The sequence below is a fragment of the Chrysemys picta genome, chromosome 3 (genome assembly GCF_011386835.1).
Source record: "Chrysemys picta bellii isolate R12L10 chromosome 3, ASM1138683v2, whole genome shotgun sequence".
Lineage (NCBI taxonomy): Eukaryota > Metazoa > Chordata > Testudines > Emydidae > Chrysemys > Chrysemys picta.
Window position 1 is genome coordinate 4,800,240 of NC_088793.1, and position 19,527 is coordinate 4,819,766.

Consider the following 19,527-nt stretch of genomic DNA (forward strand, 5'->3'; position numbering starts at 1 on the left):
GAATTCAACTTCCCTGAGACACAGAATACCTTATGGAACTTGAAGAAACAAAGCTATTTGTAATACTCTGATAATGGGGCGGAGTTTAACCTTATATAAACTTGAATGAAGGACGATATAAAGTGCTCATTATAGCTACTTTTCAGACCAAATCAGAAAGTAAAAGTTATGTACTAAATGTAACATTTAAACTTAAGGTTCCGGATCCAATTATTAACTATAATTATAACAATCCAATACCACATGATGCAACTTGTCCAATGATAAACCCAGGACCTGCAAGTGGTCTCACCACAACGTCCATAATAGGGGAAGTAATTACTCAGGTTCGGTTTATGCATATTCCTGTAGTGTTAAATTTGTCTAATTGGTATCTCAGAAAATTTAGCTATTGTCAGCACACCAAAGTGGCTTCCTTTTTCTCAGTACGACTTGTGGATAAGATTGCAGCCTATCAACAACAAGTGCAAAATATTGTTCTGTTGGGGATGGATAATGAAATCCATAAACCACATACCTCTAGGAGAAAGCGTAGCGTAAATCTTCTTAGAAGTATAGGATCCCTAACAGGACTGTTTGGTTCAGAAAGTTGATTTGGAACCGAGCAGATATTTGAAAAATTCGCAAACATATAGATTATGTGTTACAAGAGGAAGCCAACCAAGTGGTCAATCCAATGTTACAGGAAATAAAGGGATTGTCACAGAAAAAGCGATTTACTGTTTATAATATGCATGACATGACCCAACTATTTAATGAAACCCAATGTAAAATTAATCAGCTAATTACTTTAAACAGTAATCAGCACAGGGATCAACATTTAGGAAAGGAAATTGTATGTTCTGTATATGGGGAATACGGTGTAAATGAAATCACTGATACATTGCAATCCTTAAGATTGGGAAAGGTTCCTGACTTAATTAAAGATGAGCAACTGTTAAGTTGGTATTGTCCCAAATGTTTTCAAAGGCTGGAAAAGGAATGATCCACATGTTTAAATTCATGCCAGCATTTATCAGTGGGTGCTATGAGAAAGATGGGATCTGTGACATCTCTCCTCAACTGAGACGGTTGTTCTCTTTCTAAAGATTGTAGGATGGCACGATCCTTGTATGTCTCATTCACATCCTCATTACCAGTGTTTGACTCAGACAAGGATGTGTACAGGCAATTGGAGCTGTCCATTCTATAGGTCACCTTGAAGGCGACATCTATAGGGAACGCACCTCCCTTGGTGCACCTCCCTTGGTGGTCTATCGCACTCCAACTCAGACCTGAAAAGTACCACTGATGGCCTGTTGCTCTGAAAAAGGGCCTCAGTATATCTGTAGGTGTAACGTGTTTGAGACAGACACTGTTCTGTGTGGACTATGTGGATTTAGTTGGGGAATGGTCCTGCTTTGAGCAGGGGGTTGGACTAGATGACATCTATGCTGGCCAGGATGGTGTTTTCAGGAAGATCACCAATGCATTGTAATTTCCTCAGGAAGTCGGTGGTGTCTCGAAGATAGCTGGGAGTGCTGGTAGCGTAGGGTCTGAGGAGAGAGTCCAAATAGCCAGATAATCCTGCTGTAAGAGTGCCAATGCCTGAGATGATGGGGCGTCCAGGGTTTCCAGGTTTATGGATCTTGGTTAGCAGATAGAATACCCCTGGTTGGGGTTCTGGGGGTGTGTCTGTGTAGATTTGTTCCTGTGCTATAGCAGGGAGTTTCTTGAGCAGACAGTGTAGTTTCTTTTGGTACTCCTCCGTGGGATCAGAGGATAGTGGCCTGTAGAATGTGGTGTTGGAGAGTTGCCTGGCAGCCTCCTGTTCATGATCCAACCTGTTCATGATGACTACCGCACCTCCTTTGTCAGCCCCTTTGGATTATAATGAAAACACCATCCTGGCCACCATGGACGTAGAAGCTCTTTACAACAATATTCCACACAAGGATGGATTACAAGCTGTCAGGAACAGTATCCCTGATGAGGCCACAGCACACCTGGTGGCTGAGCTTTGTGACTTTGTCCTCATCCACAACCACTTCAGGTTTGGGGATTGTGACGGTACCTCCAATTAAGGCTTTATGGGAATATGACATAACTGGAATATGTTTTGTGCTGCTTGTGCCATGTAACAAAGCTCTGTAAAGGTTACGGTCTACTATATCTATTAATCCTATTTGTACACATATATCATTTTGTACTTGAGGTTAAGAATATGGGCTGTATACTTGCTTGATTTCTAAGTAAGATTGGGATTCACAAGGTTAAGAACCTGATCAGGAAGCACTTGAGGAACAATGCATCTTGGAATGCTCCAATCCACATAAGAAGTCTTCCTGGAGACATACAAGATACCATGTGGACAAGGCTTCCGCCTGTAAAGACTGTGAGTCATGCATGGACATGTGACTTGCCCAGGTGACTCCAGAACTCCATCTTGGAGCTGGACTTTGCATAGAAGTAAGGAGGGAGGGTCTCCACCCACAAGAGAAAGTCTATTTAAACTCATGGGAGACCCCTCCACTTTGTCTTCAGCTGGCTAAAGAGAGAGCCTCTCCACCCCCCAGGATACTTGGAAGAAACTTGAACAAAGGGGTGTGAGTGATTGTTGGACCCAGGCTAAAAGGAGATTAGTCTGTAAAAGGGAGCATTCTGGAACTGGTGAGGATCTTATCTGTATTCAGTTTGATTAGACATAGATATGCGCATTTTATTTTATTTTGCTTGGTGACTTACTTTTTTCTGTCTGTTACTTTTTTCTGTCTGTTACTTCCCTTGGGATGTGGGTGGGGCCTTGGGTTGTCCCCGGTGGTAAGGTTTGGTTTCGGGTTGCCCCTTCTGATATTCGCTCCAACTGGTACTAGTTTTTTTCTTTTCTGCCACCTCCACCCATTTGGCTCCAATCTCCCCCGCCTCGGTTACAGTTTTGGGCTTCCCATCTAGGATGTACCTTTCTATTTCCTCAGGAACACCCTCTAAAAACTGCTCCATTTTTACTAGGAAAACCAGATGTTCCAGAGATTTAACAGTTGCTCCTGATACCCAGGCATCACAATTTTTGTCAATGTGGTAGGCATGTCAGGTAAATGACACGTCTGGTTTCCACCTTAGGGCTCTGAACCGCCGACGGGCATGCTCGGGTGTTAGCCCCATTCTGAGTCTGGCCTTGTTTTTAAAAAGTTCATAACTGTTCATGTGTTCCTTAGGCATTTCAGCCGCTACCTCTGCCAAGGGTCCACTGAGCTGCGGCCTCAGCTCTACCATGTACTGTTCTGTAGTGATGCTGTACCCAAGGCAGGCCCTTTCAAAATTTTCTAAGAAGGCCTCAGTATCATCGCCTGCCTTGTAGGTGGGGAATTTTCTGGGATGGGAAGTGGTACCTGGAGAGGGGTTGCTAGGATTGGCTGGTATATCCGGCCTAGACCTTGCTAATTCCAGTTCATGCTTCCTCTCTTTTTCCCTCTCCTCCATCTCTTTTTCTTTCAGCTCCATAGCTCTCTTGTGGGCCTCCTCTTTGGCTTTCTCTTCAGCTTCTTTCTCGAGTTTTTTAAATTGAAGTAGTCTCTGATGTTTTCTTTCATTTTCTTCTGCTTCTAGTCTGGCCAGTTCTAGTTTGTTAGCTACTTCTTTGGTAGTCATTTTCCTGTTTTCTTGTGCTGGGCCACACCCCTCTGCAGTTGACTGAAACTGGGATGCACTCAGCTCAGGCTGCTGCTGAGGTAAGAGACTTTCTAACTGGCTATCCCCGAGAGGTAGAAAGAAAAAAAAAACAATTCAGCTTGTAAATTCCTTTTGCCAGCTGTTTGCTCACGCTTGAACCCTTCTCTTAACAAAGACCCTTGTTAAAAAAATCTTAACACCTCTGCCTTCAGGCAAGGAGAGATCAGATATGCATCTACCTTCAGCTCTGCTTTCCAAGCAGCTAGAAAGGAGAAAAAAAAATCTTACTGGCTTTTGGTTTAAAATGAATCCCACCGCTCTGCCACCATGTCAAGGCTGCTTCCCCACTCTGAACTTTAGGGTACAGATGTGGGGGCCTGCATGAAAACTTGTAAGCTTAACTACCAGCTTAGATCTGGTCCACTGCCACCACTCCCAAATGTGCTAATTCCCTTCCCTGGGTAGCCTTGAGAGACTCTTCACCAATTCCCTGGTGAATACAGATCCAAACCCCTTGGATCTTAAAACGAGGAGAAATTAACCATCCCCCCTCCTTCCTCCCACCAACTCCTGGTGGATCAAGATCCAACCCCCTTGGATCTTAAAACGAGGAGAAATTAACCATCCCCCCTCCTTCCTCCCACCAACTCCTGGTGGATCAAGATCCAACCCCCTTGGATCTTAAAACAAGGAGAAATTAACCATCCCCTTTCTTCCTCCCACCAACTCCTGGTGGATCAAGATCCAACCCCCTTGGATCTAAAAACAAGGAAAAATCAATCAGGCTCTTAAAAAGAAGGCTTTTAATTAAAGAAAAAGGTAAAAATCATCTCTGTAAAATCAGGATGGAAAATAACTTTACAGGGTAATCAAACTTAAAGAGCCCAGAGGAACCCCCTCTAGCCTTAGGTTCAAAGTTACAGCAAACAGAGGTAAACACCCTAGTAAAAGGTACATTTACAAGTTGAGAAAACAAAGATAAAACTAACACGCCTTGCCTGGCTGTTTACTTACAAGATTAAAATATGAGAGACTTGTTCAGAAAGATTTGGAGAGGATGGATTGATGTCTGGTCCCTCTCAGTCCCAAGAGCGAACCACCCCCAAAACAAAGAGCACAAACAAAAGCCTTCCCTCCACCAAGATTTGAAAGTATCTTGTCCCCTTATTGGTCCTTTGGGTCAGGTGTCAGCCAGGTTACCTGAGCTTCTTAACCCTTTACAGGTAAAAGGATTTTGGAGTCTCTGGCCAGGAGGGATTTTATAATATTGTACACAGGACAGCTGTTACCCTTCCCTTTATAGTTATGACATTCTCCAAGAGACTCGAACATAGTTTTGCTTGAATGACTAACGCTCTAAAGCTCTAGTCATTACACACACTTTCAAAGCAGTAAAGCTAATGGCATACTGATTTGCAGTTATTCTTTCTGACTGACGGACATAGTTTTTTCAGCTCTCTGAGTGCATTGTCCTTTGTAATGTTTTTCCATTGAGAAGGGATTTCACCGTAGCCTTCAAACTTTTTACCATGGAGTTCTTCTAGCTTTGTCTTGAAACGACACACAAACCATTTCCAGTAAGACTGCTCTGACATGTCTGATTTGATGCTCCAGTCAGAATAAGGACGTCCTCCTTCCCAATACGTTTTGTATGGAATTCGTTTGTCTTCATTAAGTCTATAGTGTTTATCACTTGCTACAAGACTGGAACAAATAACAGGAACTAGATTGTCTGTTGTATGAAAATACCAGCCAGCCACAGCTTGAGGCCGATGGAAAGGAACACTGTGTTTTCCATCATGACCAGCTATGGTGTTTGTGCAAGGAGCTGTGCAAAAGGGACACTTCTCCCAGCACCCACCAAGCTGTTCAGCTAGTATTTCATGTGGTTGTCTTGAAAATGGCCCCATACCAATGACAGCAAAGTCTTGTTTTAGATTTTCTACCACAAGAGCCAATGCTTTACTCATTGCTTCCTTAAGAAACTCTATGTCGGTTACCTCCTGATGTTCAATGCTTTTTAGATCATCTCTTGGAAGGGTTAAATGCTGTAGAAGTCTCCTGCAAAATTCATCCAGCCATAAGGATACGTTGCCACGTCTGTCTTTAGTAACTTCAGTTGCATCACGAATAGCTGAAAGGACAAGAGTATGGAAAGAATCAAGGGAATTGTTTAGGAAACTCTTCAGTTTTGGATTGTTCTTGTCTAAGCAATAATCATCAACACGCTGCTTGATAAAATCCTCAAAAAAGTATTTTGGGGATTGAATGTATCGCTTGTACTCCTCAAAGTCTTCCTTCTCTGCCAGATACACAAGAATAGAGTTTTCTAGTTTGGCTCTGTTCCCATTGAAAGCTGGAAGTGTAGACTTCATCTCACTGGCTATGTCAATGGCAGTCTTGTCATAGACTGCCTGGCGGAGAGCTGTAGCAAGCTTGGTGCATAGGAAATCAGCAAATGCTGTGATGGAGGCTGCTCCTTGGCAGGAAATCTGAAAACACTTGAAGAAATCTTCTCTTTTACTCTCCAGGTAGACAGTTGGATCATGTGCTGTTTTAAATGCTGTGTGCAGGTCTTCAAACCTTCCTGTTGCCATTTTGCATAAATACACTGATAAATCTATTATGTAATCATCATTAAATGTGTACTTTGGGTTATTAGATGCAGAGTCCACCTCTTGTCTTATTTTATTCAGTATTTCTTGAAAGTAACTTGCATTGTAATCCAGTCTCTGCTGCTCTTTACTATCGATCATTGCTCTGACCCCCTGTGTGATGCGACCTGTAACCTGCTCTATGGTGTCTCTATCACACTTCTCTAAATTCTTCTTGAATACAAACAATGTTTTCTTTATGGTGACATGCTTGGAAAAATCAGTGGAAAACATATTCTTGCTAGAATAGACCTTAATTTTTTTTGCTACAACAGACTTCTGTTTAAAACGCTCGAGCAGGATGTTTTCTATATCAAGGCTGATATTAGGCTCCTCAACAGGAGGGACATCAGAGGACATTTCGTAGACCCATTTTCCCCACAGGAGGTTGAAGTTCTCTCTCAGTTCATTTTCACTCAATTTCTTGCCTTTTAATGACAGAGCCAACTCTTGGCTCCTTTTGAATAGCTCATTTTCATATTCTGACTTCTCTTCATCCAGTTTGCTTTGGTTGTTCCTTAGTATGATAAGTTCTTCAGATTTCCTCATAGTTTCATCAATAAGTGACATTTTAAGTTCTGTCAGTTTAATTTCTATGTTTGCTTTCCATTGAATCAATATTTCAGCATCTGGGTCTTCACTGAAATACTTTTCGAGTTGATCTATGATGGCACCATATTTTTCTTTAACTTCTCCTTCAAGGCTTTCTCTGGTGATTTGGAGCATTTCTTTGTTCCTAATTTGATTGTTTAGTTTTATCTGCAGCTCTAGCATGTGACTTCTCAGCTCCCAGGTCCATTGGCTAAACATTGTTTCTAACCTGTTGTAGGCCGCAATCTCCAGCGTGTTCTTAAAGCTGAAAATAAAATTCTCATTTAACAAAGCATTCCATAAATCACCGATTCGGACTTTTAATCCCGACAGCCTTAAAACACTGCCCCGAGATTCCTTTTTCGCAGCCTTGAGAATATAACTCTTTAGTTCCTGCACATTTTGGCTGTAACTGGGGTTTGGAGGTGCCATTGGTGGGTCCCCTTCCCAGAGGTGAGCAAAGTAATGAATGTGGGTCTTCACGTCAAATCGGATAACGTCACTAAAGCAGGTAACATCACAGAACTCTTGCTGGGCTGCAATAACTGTCATTTCATCTAACTTTTGCTGGAGGCGTCTTTGTCCTTCCATATTTTTTTCTTTTGCAGTTATGTCGCCAACATTTTGGTGCACAAACAAACAGCTTGAGGAGAGATTTACTTGCTTCATTCTCAGAAATGCCTGGACAGCGATCTGCAGGATATCTTGCATTTCTGAAGGGTTCTCACCAAAGATATTGATCACAGTCATGTTGCCAATACCAATGACGAAGGTGGCTAGCTCATTATCATGATTAAGGGACAACTTATTAGCCTTCTCTATGGCCCGGAGCCCTTCCGTATCAACAACTAGCATGTAATCAAGTTTCAAATCCTGTTGGAGGTTCTCATCCACCTTAATCAGCTGCATGAATGCTCCCCTGGTGCATCTCCCTGCACTGACACTAAACTGAAGACCAAACATGGCATTCAGTAGTGTTGATTTCCCAGTGCTTTGGATGCCAAGTACAGAAAGAACAAACACTTTTCTGTCTCCTAGCGTCTCAATTAATGAGTCAAAAACTGCTCCGACCCATTTTAATGGCACGTATGAAGCATCACCATCCATCAGCTCAATGGGATAACCTGAAACCATCAGGTCAGCCGCAATTTTAGGTAATTCAAGAAAACATTTATCCTTTTGGTCCATTGCATCCAGAGCTTCATAAGTCTGACCTACCTCTCTCAAAATGTGTTCAAGACCAAATGTAGAATTATTTATCTCAGTTGAGAGTTTTTCTAAATCATTTTGCAATCTAGTTTTCAAATCATTTTCTTCTTTTTTCTTTATCAGCATTTCAGACCATAAGTTGTGGTATTTCTGGTGAAGTTCTGCAAGGTGGTCAGAGGACAAGTCATCCATAAATACTTTCATCCATTGCAGGAAGTACTTTTTGGTGTCCTCTGGATGTGACTGGAAAAATTCAAGCACTGACTTCATTAGGTCATTGAGGGGGGATGCCTTACTTAATTGATCACGTCGTATTGCATCTTTATCTGATTCAATTTGGCTCCTGTGCTGTTCAATGCTTATATTGCTTTTTTCTTTCAAGCGAGTAAGTTCCTTATCTTTCTTACACCACTTGTGCCATAATTCTCCTTGCAGAGGCAATAGCTCTTCCTTCAAGCTTGCTAAGGAAGGATTTTTGAAGTGGTCCATCAATTTCTTTGCTTTGTCCTTAGCTTCCTTGCACTCTTTTTTGTCTTCATCAATGAGGAAGCCATGCTGCCGAGCAGTTTTTACACAAGCATCAAGACTACAAGTGGCAATTGAGCCTGCCAGAAAATCTCTGATTGTTGCTGTTATTTCATCTATTAATTCTGCCTCATTTCTGTTCTTGATGCCTATTCCTACATTCTGGCTTGATTGACCAGGCACAATGTTCTCTTTTTCAGCAAAAAGGCAGATCAAAGGCTTTTGAGATTGCCAAAGATCACGGATAATTTGCTTGCCCCTTTTGTCATTCTGATCTGTATCTGATAAGAGAACCACATTTATAGAAGCGATCTCCTGTAAAAATGTGACTTGTTGCTCGTGCTCTCTTGCATCCCCGTGAAGATTAGTGAAGGCGATGCAGTTGTCAAATCTGTCATTATCTTTTCCACCTGGACAATACCAGGAGATTTCCACAACCCCATTCATCAGGAGACAATCTTTGCTGCTGCCTCTACAGTGACGGTGGAAAAAAATGTCATGCTTGTGCTTACTTAGCAGAGCATTCAGGATCTGAGACTTAGAAGAATGAGGCGAATTGCCAATCCGTATAAAGGACACCAGGTGTGTATGTGCCCGATACATCAGTTTGTTATAATTTTTAATGCTGGTCTCCCCTCCTGATTTTTCAGCACCTTTCCAGCTCTTTTTAACTTGGCTAAGGGCCAAAAAAGGGAATTCTATTTGTGAAGTAGAAGGATCTGGCACCAGAAGTGGGAGCGCAAATTGGCAGAAAGCGAGCTTTATTGAAAGATGTTGTCTCATGAAATCATCTGCACAATGAAAAATTGCCATCTGGATGTCCATTGGGTGCACGTGTGTCTGCCTTGTTTCTGCAGATTCATTGGTTCCTTCGCAGAAATAAAAAAAGACATCAAACGTATCTGACAAGTTACTGCCTTCATTTGAGGTGTTCAATACTCTTGTTACGCTTGGTTTTGCTTTACCGTCATCCTTACAAACCAAATACCTGACCCGATAGTCCACCATTAACAGCTTTTGCAAAAAATAAAATGGCAGCTTATCCTCTGTGCTGGGCTGGCTGTCATGTAAAGAGATATTGGAAATTATATGGAAGCTGTCTGTCCCCATTTTCCTTGGATAGTACTTTTCAAGTCCAAGTCGCTTCATTAAATTAAGGAACTCTTGGTTTTCAATAGTTCCACATATTTCAAAATCAGTAGATTGCACTTTTGGTTCTAATTTTGATGGTTTTGCTCTTTGATAGCTGTCGTCTAGTTCTTTTATTGTATCCTGTTTCTGCAAATTATCATTTGCAGCTTCAAAATCCCGATTTAAAAGGCAATTTAAGTCTCTTTCCAGTACGTCCCAATCATTCCGTGCACTGTGCTTTCTAAGAACATTTGCTATTTCATTAGACAGTAATTTTCCCATGTGATGTTTCATAAAAGTCAAACGTTTATTCTTCTCCTCCGGAGTTACATCTTTGAATTCAGCTGTCACTGTCAGACCTGTCAAGAGCAGGGAAGCCTGAGCTTGGGAAACATTTTGATCCCTGTGACTCAAATATTCCTCGTGTGCTTTTTGCATTTCCTTTAGCATGAATTTAATTTCTTGGCACCCGAGGAGATACTGAAAAGTGTGACTTTCCACACGGTATCCTGTGCTGGCTGCAATTGAGAGTAATAACAGCTCGATGTCTGTCTGTGTTCGCTCTCTTAGAGCCTGCAGAAAGGAAGACAAAGCTAAGCTCACATTTAAAGTGGCCTTTACCTTTGCTTCTTGCACTGTTGCTGCAGAGGACATAGGGTCATAAGTAACTTCCTGTATGTAATTCTTCATTTCCTGTAGGACTTGAATAAAATCAGCAAATTCAGAGACAGACATATTTTTTTGCTGCTTTTTTTCTTCATGAAAGATCCACTGCATAATGGAGGAAGATTTGGGGAAATTCTTAACTGAATAGACATGAGGGTCCAGAAGGCAGCGCAGCAGAGATTTCATGTACACAGTATTTTGTGCCGGCAAATCTTTGCACAGTGATACTGTATTTTCCAGGAAATCTTGAAGCCCTTTATCTGACAGGCAAATGTTAATCCATACACTGTAGTTCTTTGTTTTTTCAGTCAGCTTTTGTTTGAAATTGATCAATTTCACCAGCTGTTCTTCAACCCCAGTGACTTCCCAGGACTTCATTTCCTCTAAGAACAATCTGGCCTCATCCACTGCACTGGCTAATCCCTCTCCAAACAATGTACTGACGCTTTGGTTCGTTAGGACTTCGTAGGCATTTCTGAGACTGCTGCTGATTTGATGAACATCTCTAAAATCTTGTCTGTGATTGGACAGGATGATCTCCCACACAGGAATTAGCTGAGAGCCTCGGTCAATGACACTCCAGGTTTTGTTACTGGTCATGAGCCCAGATTGCCATTGGGTGAGAGAATGTGTCTCTGGTGGGCCGCCTGTCTTGGTCACAAACAGCTGAATCTCTGTGTGCATGCGTTTTCGATCTGTGCCCTGAAATGAGGCTTCAGAACCTGATTTTGACACAGTAACACCAGCTGCAATGCTCAAACCAAACCCACCATAGCTGCCCTCAACATAGGAGCTGAGTGCATCAGATGTTCGTTTCTTCACCTCGTCCAGTTGCTCTGCCCGGAATCCCTCAGAAGACGCTTTCCACCAGAATATCCCACCCAAGTGAAGGGGGCCCTGGTTTACATGAGACCCGAAGCTCTTGAAGAAACTCCCGCCCCTGCTCTTCACCATGTTGATCTTGTCCGGCTCTGGGGAGTGACTCAAAAGCTGCTCCATGACTTTTAACTCTTGCAGCGCTGCACTGGAAAGTCGAAGCTGATCCTTGGGGAAGTAGCATGAGGCCAGTGGGATGTAGCTGTACTTGGTGGTGCAAATGTAAGTGTGCTCAGAGCGGGATTTGTGGGTTTCTTCAGATTCTGAAGAGCTGCTGTGATCTGTGCTGGTTTCAGCACTAAACCCCCCAAATCCACCTTTGGCTGCAACACTAATGCTGAAGCCCAGCTTCTCCATGGCCTTTGTGAATGTGGATTCTGCTTCAGAAGATGAAAATTCCTTGTTCGCAAACAGCGGCCCTTGCTCTGGACCAAAGAACTCGAACCCTTCTGGGATATTAACCAGCTGCTCTCGTGTCTCTAGCATATCTGAGAGTTTGTGAGTTTTATAAATGCCCTGCAGGGCCAGCCCTCCTGACGCCCGTCTCAAAACTTCCTCATCAGGGAGATTCTCACTCTGGGACACCGACTGCTCCAGGAGGCCTAATTGCTTATGCGCATTATCCAGCACCTCCATCAGAGGTTTCTCAGATGGTGCCCAATACTCCTGGGGTATTTCCATAGCCACCCATAGCTCTTCTTCTTTCCTTCTTACAGCTTCGTTGTGGTGGATTTTGCCTTCATGTTGCATTTCTTTTAGTTCCTGCAGTGCTGCCTTAACCTGCTCTTTCTGCTTCTTTAGCCTTTCCAAACGCTCCTCCTGCAGCTGCTTCATTGTTGCCTTGCTCTCTGCTATGTTAAGTAGGGTCCGGAGAGCCTGCTTTTCCCATGGGTATTGTACCTGACACTCTAGCTTTAGGTAGTCTTCATATTGCAGGTGTTCCAATGCTTGCGCAGAAGTAACCCCATGTTTATCTTGTAGCGTGGGCAGCCAGTATTCTGAACTCAGTCCCACGGCATTGAGTCTCTTCACCAGTTCTTCCTTCTTGGCAAGCTTTTCTTCTTCAGGGTCTCTCTGGTCAGAATCCTCACAGTTCTCCTCCTCCATAGAGATTGCTTTGAAAAGGGGAAAACATACCTCTGTCATTTTTCCTGAAAGCATTTACCCTCAGTCAGATAATGTTCTGAATCTTGATTTACTTGGATATTCTGAGATTTAGTCAGTGTTCAAACTGGGAGAATTCATATGGTTGTAACGACCCTCCCCCCCCCAAATTAATACATAACACAGTAATCCTACAATTTTCAATCCACTCACCCCCATAGGAACTCCACTGGCCCTTCTCTTTCTGCTCTCTGCAAGCGCTACATGTAAAATATGGAAATGTCACTAAATGAGGGTACATGAAACTTAGTTGTGCATTTCTGCTCTGCTGTCTCCATCCATGTCTATTTTTTCTGTCTCCTATATGCAATCTTTTTCTGGTTCCATTTGCTTTTTCCTCCTTTATGGCTATCTTTCTTCTCATCCCTCTGCTTTTCTTCTTTACTGATTTCCTTTTCTCTTCAAATAACTTGTTTTTCCCTTCACATTCCCAATCCTCCTTTTCTCTTATGTTTGTACTTTTCATTTTCTTCCTTAGTTGCCCCTTTCCTCTTCTGTTTTCTCATCTCTCTCACTCCACCCCTCATTTCTTTGTCATTTTTGTTCCATCAGCTCTCCCTCTTTTTCAGTTTTTTCTCTATCCCCTTTCTCCTACTAATCTGTGTGCCCCGCCTTAAGTTTCTCCCTCCTCCCATCAAGGACCCAGGTCTTTTTTCCTTGCCCTTCCCAAGGATCTCTGGTATTTTTGCCCTTTCTTCCTTGTTCATTCTCTCCTCTCCTATAATACAAGGTCCCCAGTATCTGTTGTGTCTCCTTCTGCATCCATGTTTTTTTTTCCTCTCCTCTCTAGAGGACAGTGTGTGTGTGATGGGGGAAAGTAACAGAAGCCTATTTATGTCCCTAATATTACATCTCCCCTCCCTTGGGTGTTCCTTTTCTGATTCCCTGGGAAATGTAGGCTTTCCAGGAAGTATTTAATATGGACAACAAGGCAACAATAAAGTAACTGAAGGAGCAGTGTTGTAAAAGCTAAAGAAAAGGCTAAGTTAGCACTGAAGGAGCTAAAAGAAATGCAGGACAAAGGCAAAACTTCGCATGAGGAATTTGCGGGGTGGAGGAGGGAAGTGAATTGTTACTTTTGTAGCTTTTCCCCTTCTCCTCCTCCCTCAGTATCTCTTCTGCCCTCTTTTCCTTCCCTCATACCCCACCCTCTAACTTCCTTGCCTTTCCCCTTTCTCCAGCCCTGGTGGCTCCCTCCATGTTCTCCTCTTCCCTTCCCTTCCCTTCCCTAATGGGAAGTTGGAGTTTAGGCACCTAGGTACTTTTGCAGGCCCTAGGATTTCAGCTTGCAGTCCAAACTCAGCTTGCATTGCTGATTAAATTGGTGACAACTAAAGTAGGTCCCCCCGGAAACCTGACCCTCTTTCTCTATTTTCACTCATCATACTCCAGTTTGAAGATCACCTTTAACCAATGAGTGAAGTCCCTGTTCCTGTGCATCAGTATCAAATGTCCACTGAAAAAGTGACAAACTTTTGCTCCTGCAGCCTGGTGTTCGTGCCCATTCCCCAGCCAAAGGGCCTGAGAGAGGGGTTGGGACAATGAGACAGAACTGGCAAAGGGAAGACACAGCAGAAGAGCTTGGGAGAGAGGGAGAGAGTCAGAGCTCTGAGAGAACTCTGCAGCCCCTCATCTCGCCCTGTGACCTCTGCAGGCAGCTCCAGTCTGCACACACGCCTCTGGGCTGGGAGAGAAGAAGGGGAAACTATTAGAAAGGGTCTCAGGGCACAATCTTGAACAGATCTGCCCTTCCAGACCACAGAGATTGTGTCTGGCTTCCCGAGAGCGAGTGTGTGGCCCAGACACCAAGCCCCATTTTAACTCCTGTGGGAAGCGAGCACAGACGGCCTGCTGTGGCCTGACCAATGCACTCCTGTTTCCAAGACACCCAGCTGACCTCGTCTGCGCTGTGACTGCTTTGGTGAGTATCCCAGGGATGTGTCTGTTCTATTCTGTCCCACAGGGCTCCAGGTCTGGGATTCCAGGGGACCCCTCCTCATACTTGGTGGGAAGGGAGGAGAGAGACAGTGGAGATAGGGGACAGTGACAGGGTCCAGCTGGCTCTTCGAGGCTGCCTGCCAGAGGCTTGTGGTCCTATTGCACCCAACCCCAGGAAAGGAGCAGTGAAGGTGGGTCCTCCACGCATGTCTAGAAAGGCTGCACAGAAGCAGCCAATCAGAGTGCCGCAGACTCAGATAAAAGGAGCTACAGGGCCTGAGCAGGTCAGTCCCTGGCTGGGACCAGAGGGGTGCGGAAGGGGGCTCCTTGCTGGTCACTGGGGCTCACTAAGAGCCCCCAAAGACGGGTTCTGGTGGTACCTGCATTCAGCGAGGAGGAAGAGGAGTTGAGAACTTCAGTCCTGAGGTCCAGGTGAAGAGAAAGGGGCTACATGGGGAAAGGCCTAGGGAACAGCAGCAGTGAACTAAAGGAATCGGTACATGGCTGCTGTGTGTAGGGTCCTGGGCTGGGACCGGAGTAGTGGGTGGACTCAGGTTCCCCTCACCGGCCTACTAGTGAAGTGGCCTAAGCCCTGAGAAGGACAAAGTTCTGTTGGGAAGCCCAAGTGAAAGGCAGGACTTAAAGGGGCCCAGAGACAGGGCTGAAAACATGGTGAGCGCAGACCAACAGTTCTGAATGGATTCTTCACGAAAAGCCTGAGAAGGGGCTAGGTTAAAAAAACCCAGAGACAGGGCTGAAGACACTAATAAGGGCAGCGAGTTTGTTTGAGTCTTGCTACCCCAGGAGGGGTTCATTCAACGTATTGGCTGTGTGACTTGGCAGGAGGGCTGAGCTAAAGAAGACCCACCTAATAAGGACAACAACCTACAAGGAATGCCGGGAGAAAAAGAGATTGCAACAACACACCTAGCCAACAGGAGGCACTCACGAGAGGTGAGTATCACCCCATCACAATGTGGGAAGGACAAGCTACTGTTCTTTCCTCCTCTCCATCCCATCTCTTTAAAGGCTCTGCAGAATCTCCTTTTGGTGTCTCACTCTGCACTCAGCTGTGCGTTGTGGGGGAGGGGAAACGACACCAAAGGGAAACGTGAGAGTCCTACAAGTAGTCCCCAGTGCTCACCCTGTGAGATCTCCCAAGGCCAGGGGGCAGGACAAGGCAGGGAGTGGGGCAGGCGACAGGGCAGCAAGAAGCCTTGTCCACCAACTCCAGCCCATGTAGAATTTTTATAGTTCCCTGGACCCTTGGCCTAGTAGGTCTGTGGGTCTTGGCCACCAAACTCCTCTCCTTGTGCATTTCCGACCCCCTCTATTACCCTAGCTCACCAACACAGTGCAAGTCCTCCCACTCCTCCCTCTCCTGGGCAAGCTCAGACCCCCTCCTTCCCATACTGTCCACTTCCTCCCCACCACTTCACCACACCCAAATTCCACCCCCACAGCTCAGTTCCACCCTGCCAGCCCCCCATCTCCTCCCCCATTACTAATGCTGACTTCCCCAAGAACTCCTACTGCTCATCTTCACTCCTTGGCACCCCCATTTCCACTGGCCACTGAACCACCCTGCCCCAGTGCTCACCCCATGGAGCCAAGGGCTGGAAGTTAAAGCTAGACACATTCAGACTGGGAGTGAGGCATAGATTTTTAACAGAGGGTAATTAACCATTGGAACAATTTACCAAGGCCGTGGTGGATTTCTCATCAGTGGCAATTTTTAAATCAGGACTGGGCATTTTTCTAAACGATGGGCTCTAGAAATGGCCTGTGTTGTACAGTCAGACTAGATGAGTAAAATGGTCCCGTCTGGCCTCGGGATCTATGAATTGCCCCAGGAAGACTCACTCTTGAAGTCTTCAAGAGGAGACCAGTGGATATTCTGCCTTCCCCTCGTGTTATTTCCTAGCGGGATCGGCTGGCTCACCTCCTTTGTCATCTTTGCAGGGCTGTTAAACAAGGCCACTGTTGCCCCCTTAACAGAGAAATCTGCTGCCCTCCTCCACCTGGTGGGGCTCAGTGACCCAGCTGGGCTCCAGACCCCCTTCATAGCATAAGTAGGTCCCAGGGAAGCACCACCGCCTGATGGACTATGGTGGGGTGTGAAGACATGGGTCAGGTCTCTTTCTGGGGCCTTGGGGAGCTAACAGGAGTAGAGGAGTAAAGAGGATTGTCACCTTGTCTTTGTATTTCCCAGTGTTCTAATGTTTGTTTGTTTTTATTGATTTTTTGGAGGAGGAGTAAGTGACTGTGCTTAATTTGTGCCCGGGCTGAGCCCCGGCCCCTCTGGGCTTGCTACATTAGTTCTGAATGTAAAAAAAAAAATTGCTTCTTTCATTACAAATAAAGCAACTGGCGAATGTTCTTGTGAGAGACTTTATCTTCACCTCTGCCACAGCCGTGTGACACTGAACGAGTTGGTTAGGTGAGGAAAGTCAGACTTGAGGGAAGACAGCAGGTCTGGAAGCCGGGACATCTGTGTCTGGTCCCAGCTCTGCAACTGACTTCCCTCGAAGACAATAATGCTTCTCTGCCTTTGCAAGTATTTTGCAATTCTCTAGATGAAAACTGCCGGGCAAATTTCAAAGAACTAGATTATTACAGCACCCGGGTAATCGTGCAGCAGTGCTGAAGTGGAAAGTCAGTTGTGCAATACCAGTTGGTCCAGGCCCCAGAGATACAGCGATAAGGCAATGGAGGTAGCAGAGGGTCAGCTAAGAGCAGGTCTCTGAGTTCCCTAATGAATTGCTGTTTCCTTCCCAGTCGCCCCAGCAGTAAACTGAGAATTAACAGACCATCCTGCAGCCCCCAATCACAGCTATACCTACCCCATGCTGGTACAAAGTTTGACAACACCAGCCTCATGAATGGGCACAACCATTGCAATCTGAAATAGACCAGGACGGTGAAGAGGCCAGTGGTAACCATGAAGCCAGGAAAGTGTTCGAAGAGGTACAGGCCACCAAGCACTGCTATCGATAACTGAAACAGAAAGCGCCCCACCCCAGAGTTAGTTTATATTCCTGTAAATTTCACAGTTTCTTCAAAAATATGATCTTACCCTTCAGTGACCTGAGGAAGCGCCTACTGATATTAACTTCCCCCTGATCTCCTGAACTAGTCATAGCCTTGCAGGCATTCTGGAGCTACTTTCTAATTCTTCCCTGTCCCCTGTGTCAGAGTGACACCTCTTCTTCAGTTACCAGGACAGGCCACATGGGGGATCAGCCAAGCAAAGAGAGGTCGCTCTAGGAATGTGGTCCCTCACAAACCTCCTTTATAGGCAAGAATCACAACCCAGGCTACCTCACTTTCCCATGTAGCGTTCAGTGTGTCCAGCCGGGCAGCGCATGAGAACGCTGGACCAATGTGATTTTTATGGATGCCTGAAACACAGACTCAGAAGCTGTGTTCTCAGATGAGCTAACCCCTGTACACACCATGTAATCCAACCAATCTGCACTCAGATCTTTCATCATCTAAATACTGGGTGGAGAGCTAGGAACTGTCACATTCGTTCTATCATTGACTCTCCCAAGCCTACAAACAGGAGGCACTTGTCCTGTCTGTGCCTCCTCTATAAACTGAGACTGACACCCGCCTCATAGACATCAGGAGGGTGGGGGCCTGACACCTTTGCATTCGTCTAATCAGGAGGAGAACTGGAAGCTGCCTGCCTGTGGAACCACAAGCAGATGTCTTTTGAACTCTCTGCAGGGCTCGGCTCAATGCCATGGGGAGCATAGGGGAAATGGAGATGGCAGGAGCTCTCTTCGGAAGTCTCATAGCTCCCCCACCCATCTCTCCACTAAATGTTCCTGTCTTGGTGATTAGCTAACACTAGAGGGTGGGGGCACAAGCTGATGTGACTTTCCCCCATTGGCCCACAGAGCATGACTTCACCCTACTGGTCCCACCCTAGCACTCGCTGTATGCAAACTGTTTGACCCACCCTGGAGCTCCAGAGAATTTCTACCATGCAAGGTACCGAAGTCTCTTCATATTAGGAGATAAAGTCCTTTGTTACCTATGCAAAAGAGCCAGGTACCCAGAGTGACTTACCCAGATAATATATATGTTCATTGTGCTGGTGCCTGGGCTGTATTCTTCTAGTAACTCCGCCAGGTAGGACAATCAGCGGCTAGAAGGGAAGACAAAAGGGGTATTTCAGGAGCAGCCTCGCATAACAGCTACCAGACAGACAGAAATCACCGAAGCAGCCAGTAATTTCCAGTGTTTGTGGCAAGGTAAATTCACTTTTAGGAACTCCAGAAGCAGCTGAAACACAGACAGAGGAGTATGTGGATTGGATTTTAAAATGTCCCCATTTCTAGCTATTATTTAGTTGGATTTATAATTAAGAAGACACTTATCTAAGAGCGCTGGATGCCCTGCTTAAATACACACTGAATTTCACAGACCTTTGACAGCTTCACCACATCACAAGATCTAACCATAAATCAATGTCTCCATCCACCTCACACTATTTTCATAAAAGGCCACTAATTTTGACAACCCAGTTTTGACAACTCAGCTTGAGACACGTGATGGGGCCTGATATAATACTTAGTCCTGCCACGAGTGCAGGGGATTGGACTAGGTGACCTCTCGAGGTCCCTTCCAGTTCTATGATTCTATGATTTTCACAGTTGTTCAACCCCCACAGCTTCAATTATCTTCAGCTGAAAATGTAGGCCTTCTGCCTCCAAGCAGGTTGGTAAACAGGGGTCATTGGAAACAGTCCTGTTTCTGTGAACAAACTAAGCCACCTTGAACTGAAGACCTTGAAGCCAGCAATGACCAGATGGCCCAAGGCTACTCTGGGCCTATAGGAGTCCAACGAGCCTTGATAGCACAAAACCAGACCTGCAGTGACCTTAAATCTAACCAGAGCAGCTCCAAGCCCTAGCTCTGTAATGCAACTGTGGCTGCTGGCTGAAAATTACAAACCTTGGTCATTAAAGATACCAAGGTGCTTTTTACAAGTGTCGGGGATTAGCTGGAGCCCTGAGCAGGGGCGGGCTGTGGAATAGGCTGGCAGGGGGCACACCAGGGGGTAGCAGCAGCAAGGGGTGTAATAAGAAGCAAGGGTAGAATGCAGAAGCCCCAT

The 19,527-nt window shown here is 45.1% G+C and overlaps 1 protein-coding gene across 1 annotated transcript; it reads right to left on the bottom strand.

Annotated features, from left to right (window-relative positions):
- Positions 1-1,241: 1,241 nt before the first annotated feature.
- On the bottom strand, positions 1,242-19,315 carry LOC135972175 (interferon-induced very large GTPase 1-like). Its single transcript, XM_065587364.1, has 3 exons — positions 18,480-19,315; positions 17,246-17,399; positions 1,242-12,415 (listed from the first exon to the last, which is right to left on the bottom strand). The coding sequence occupies exons 1-3, from the start codon at positions 18,498-18,500 to the stop codon at positions 5,046-5,048; spliced, it is 7,545 nt and encodes a 2,514-aa protein (XP_065443436.1). The 5' UTR covers positions 18,501-19,315; the 3' UTR covers positions 1,242-5,045.
- Between the last annotated feature and the right edge of the window lie 212 nt (positions 19,316-19,527).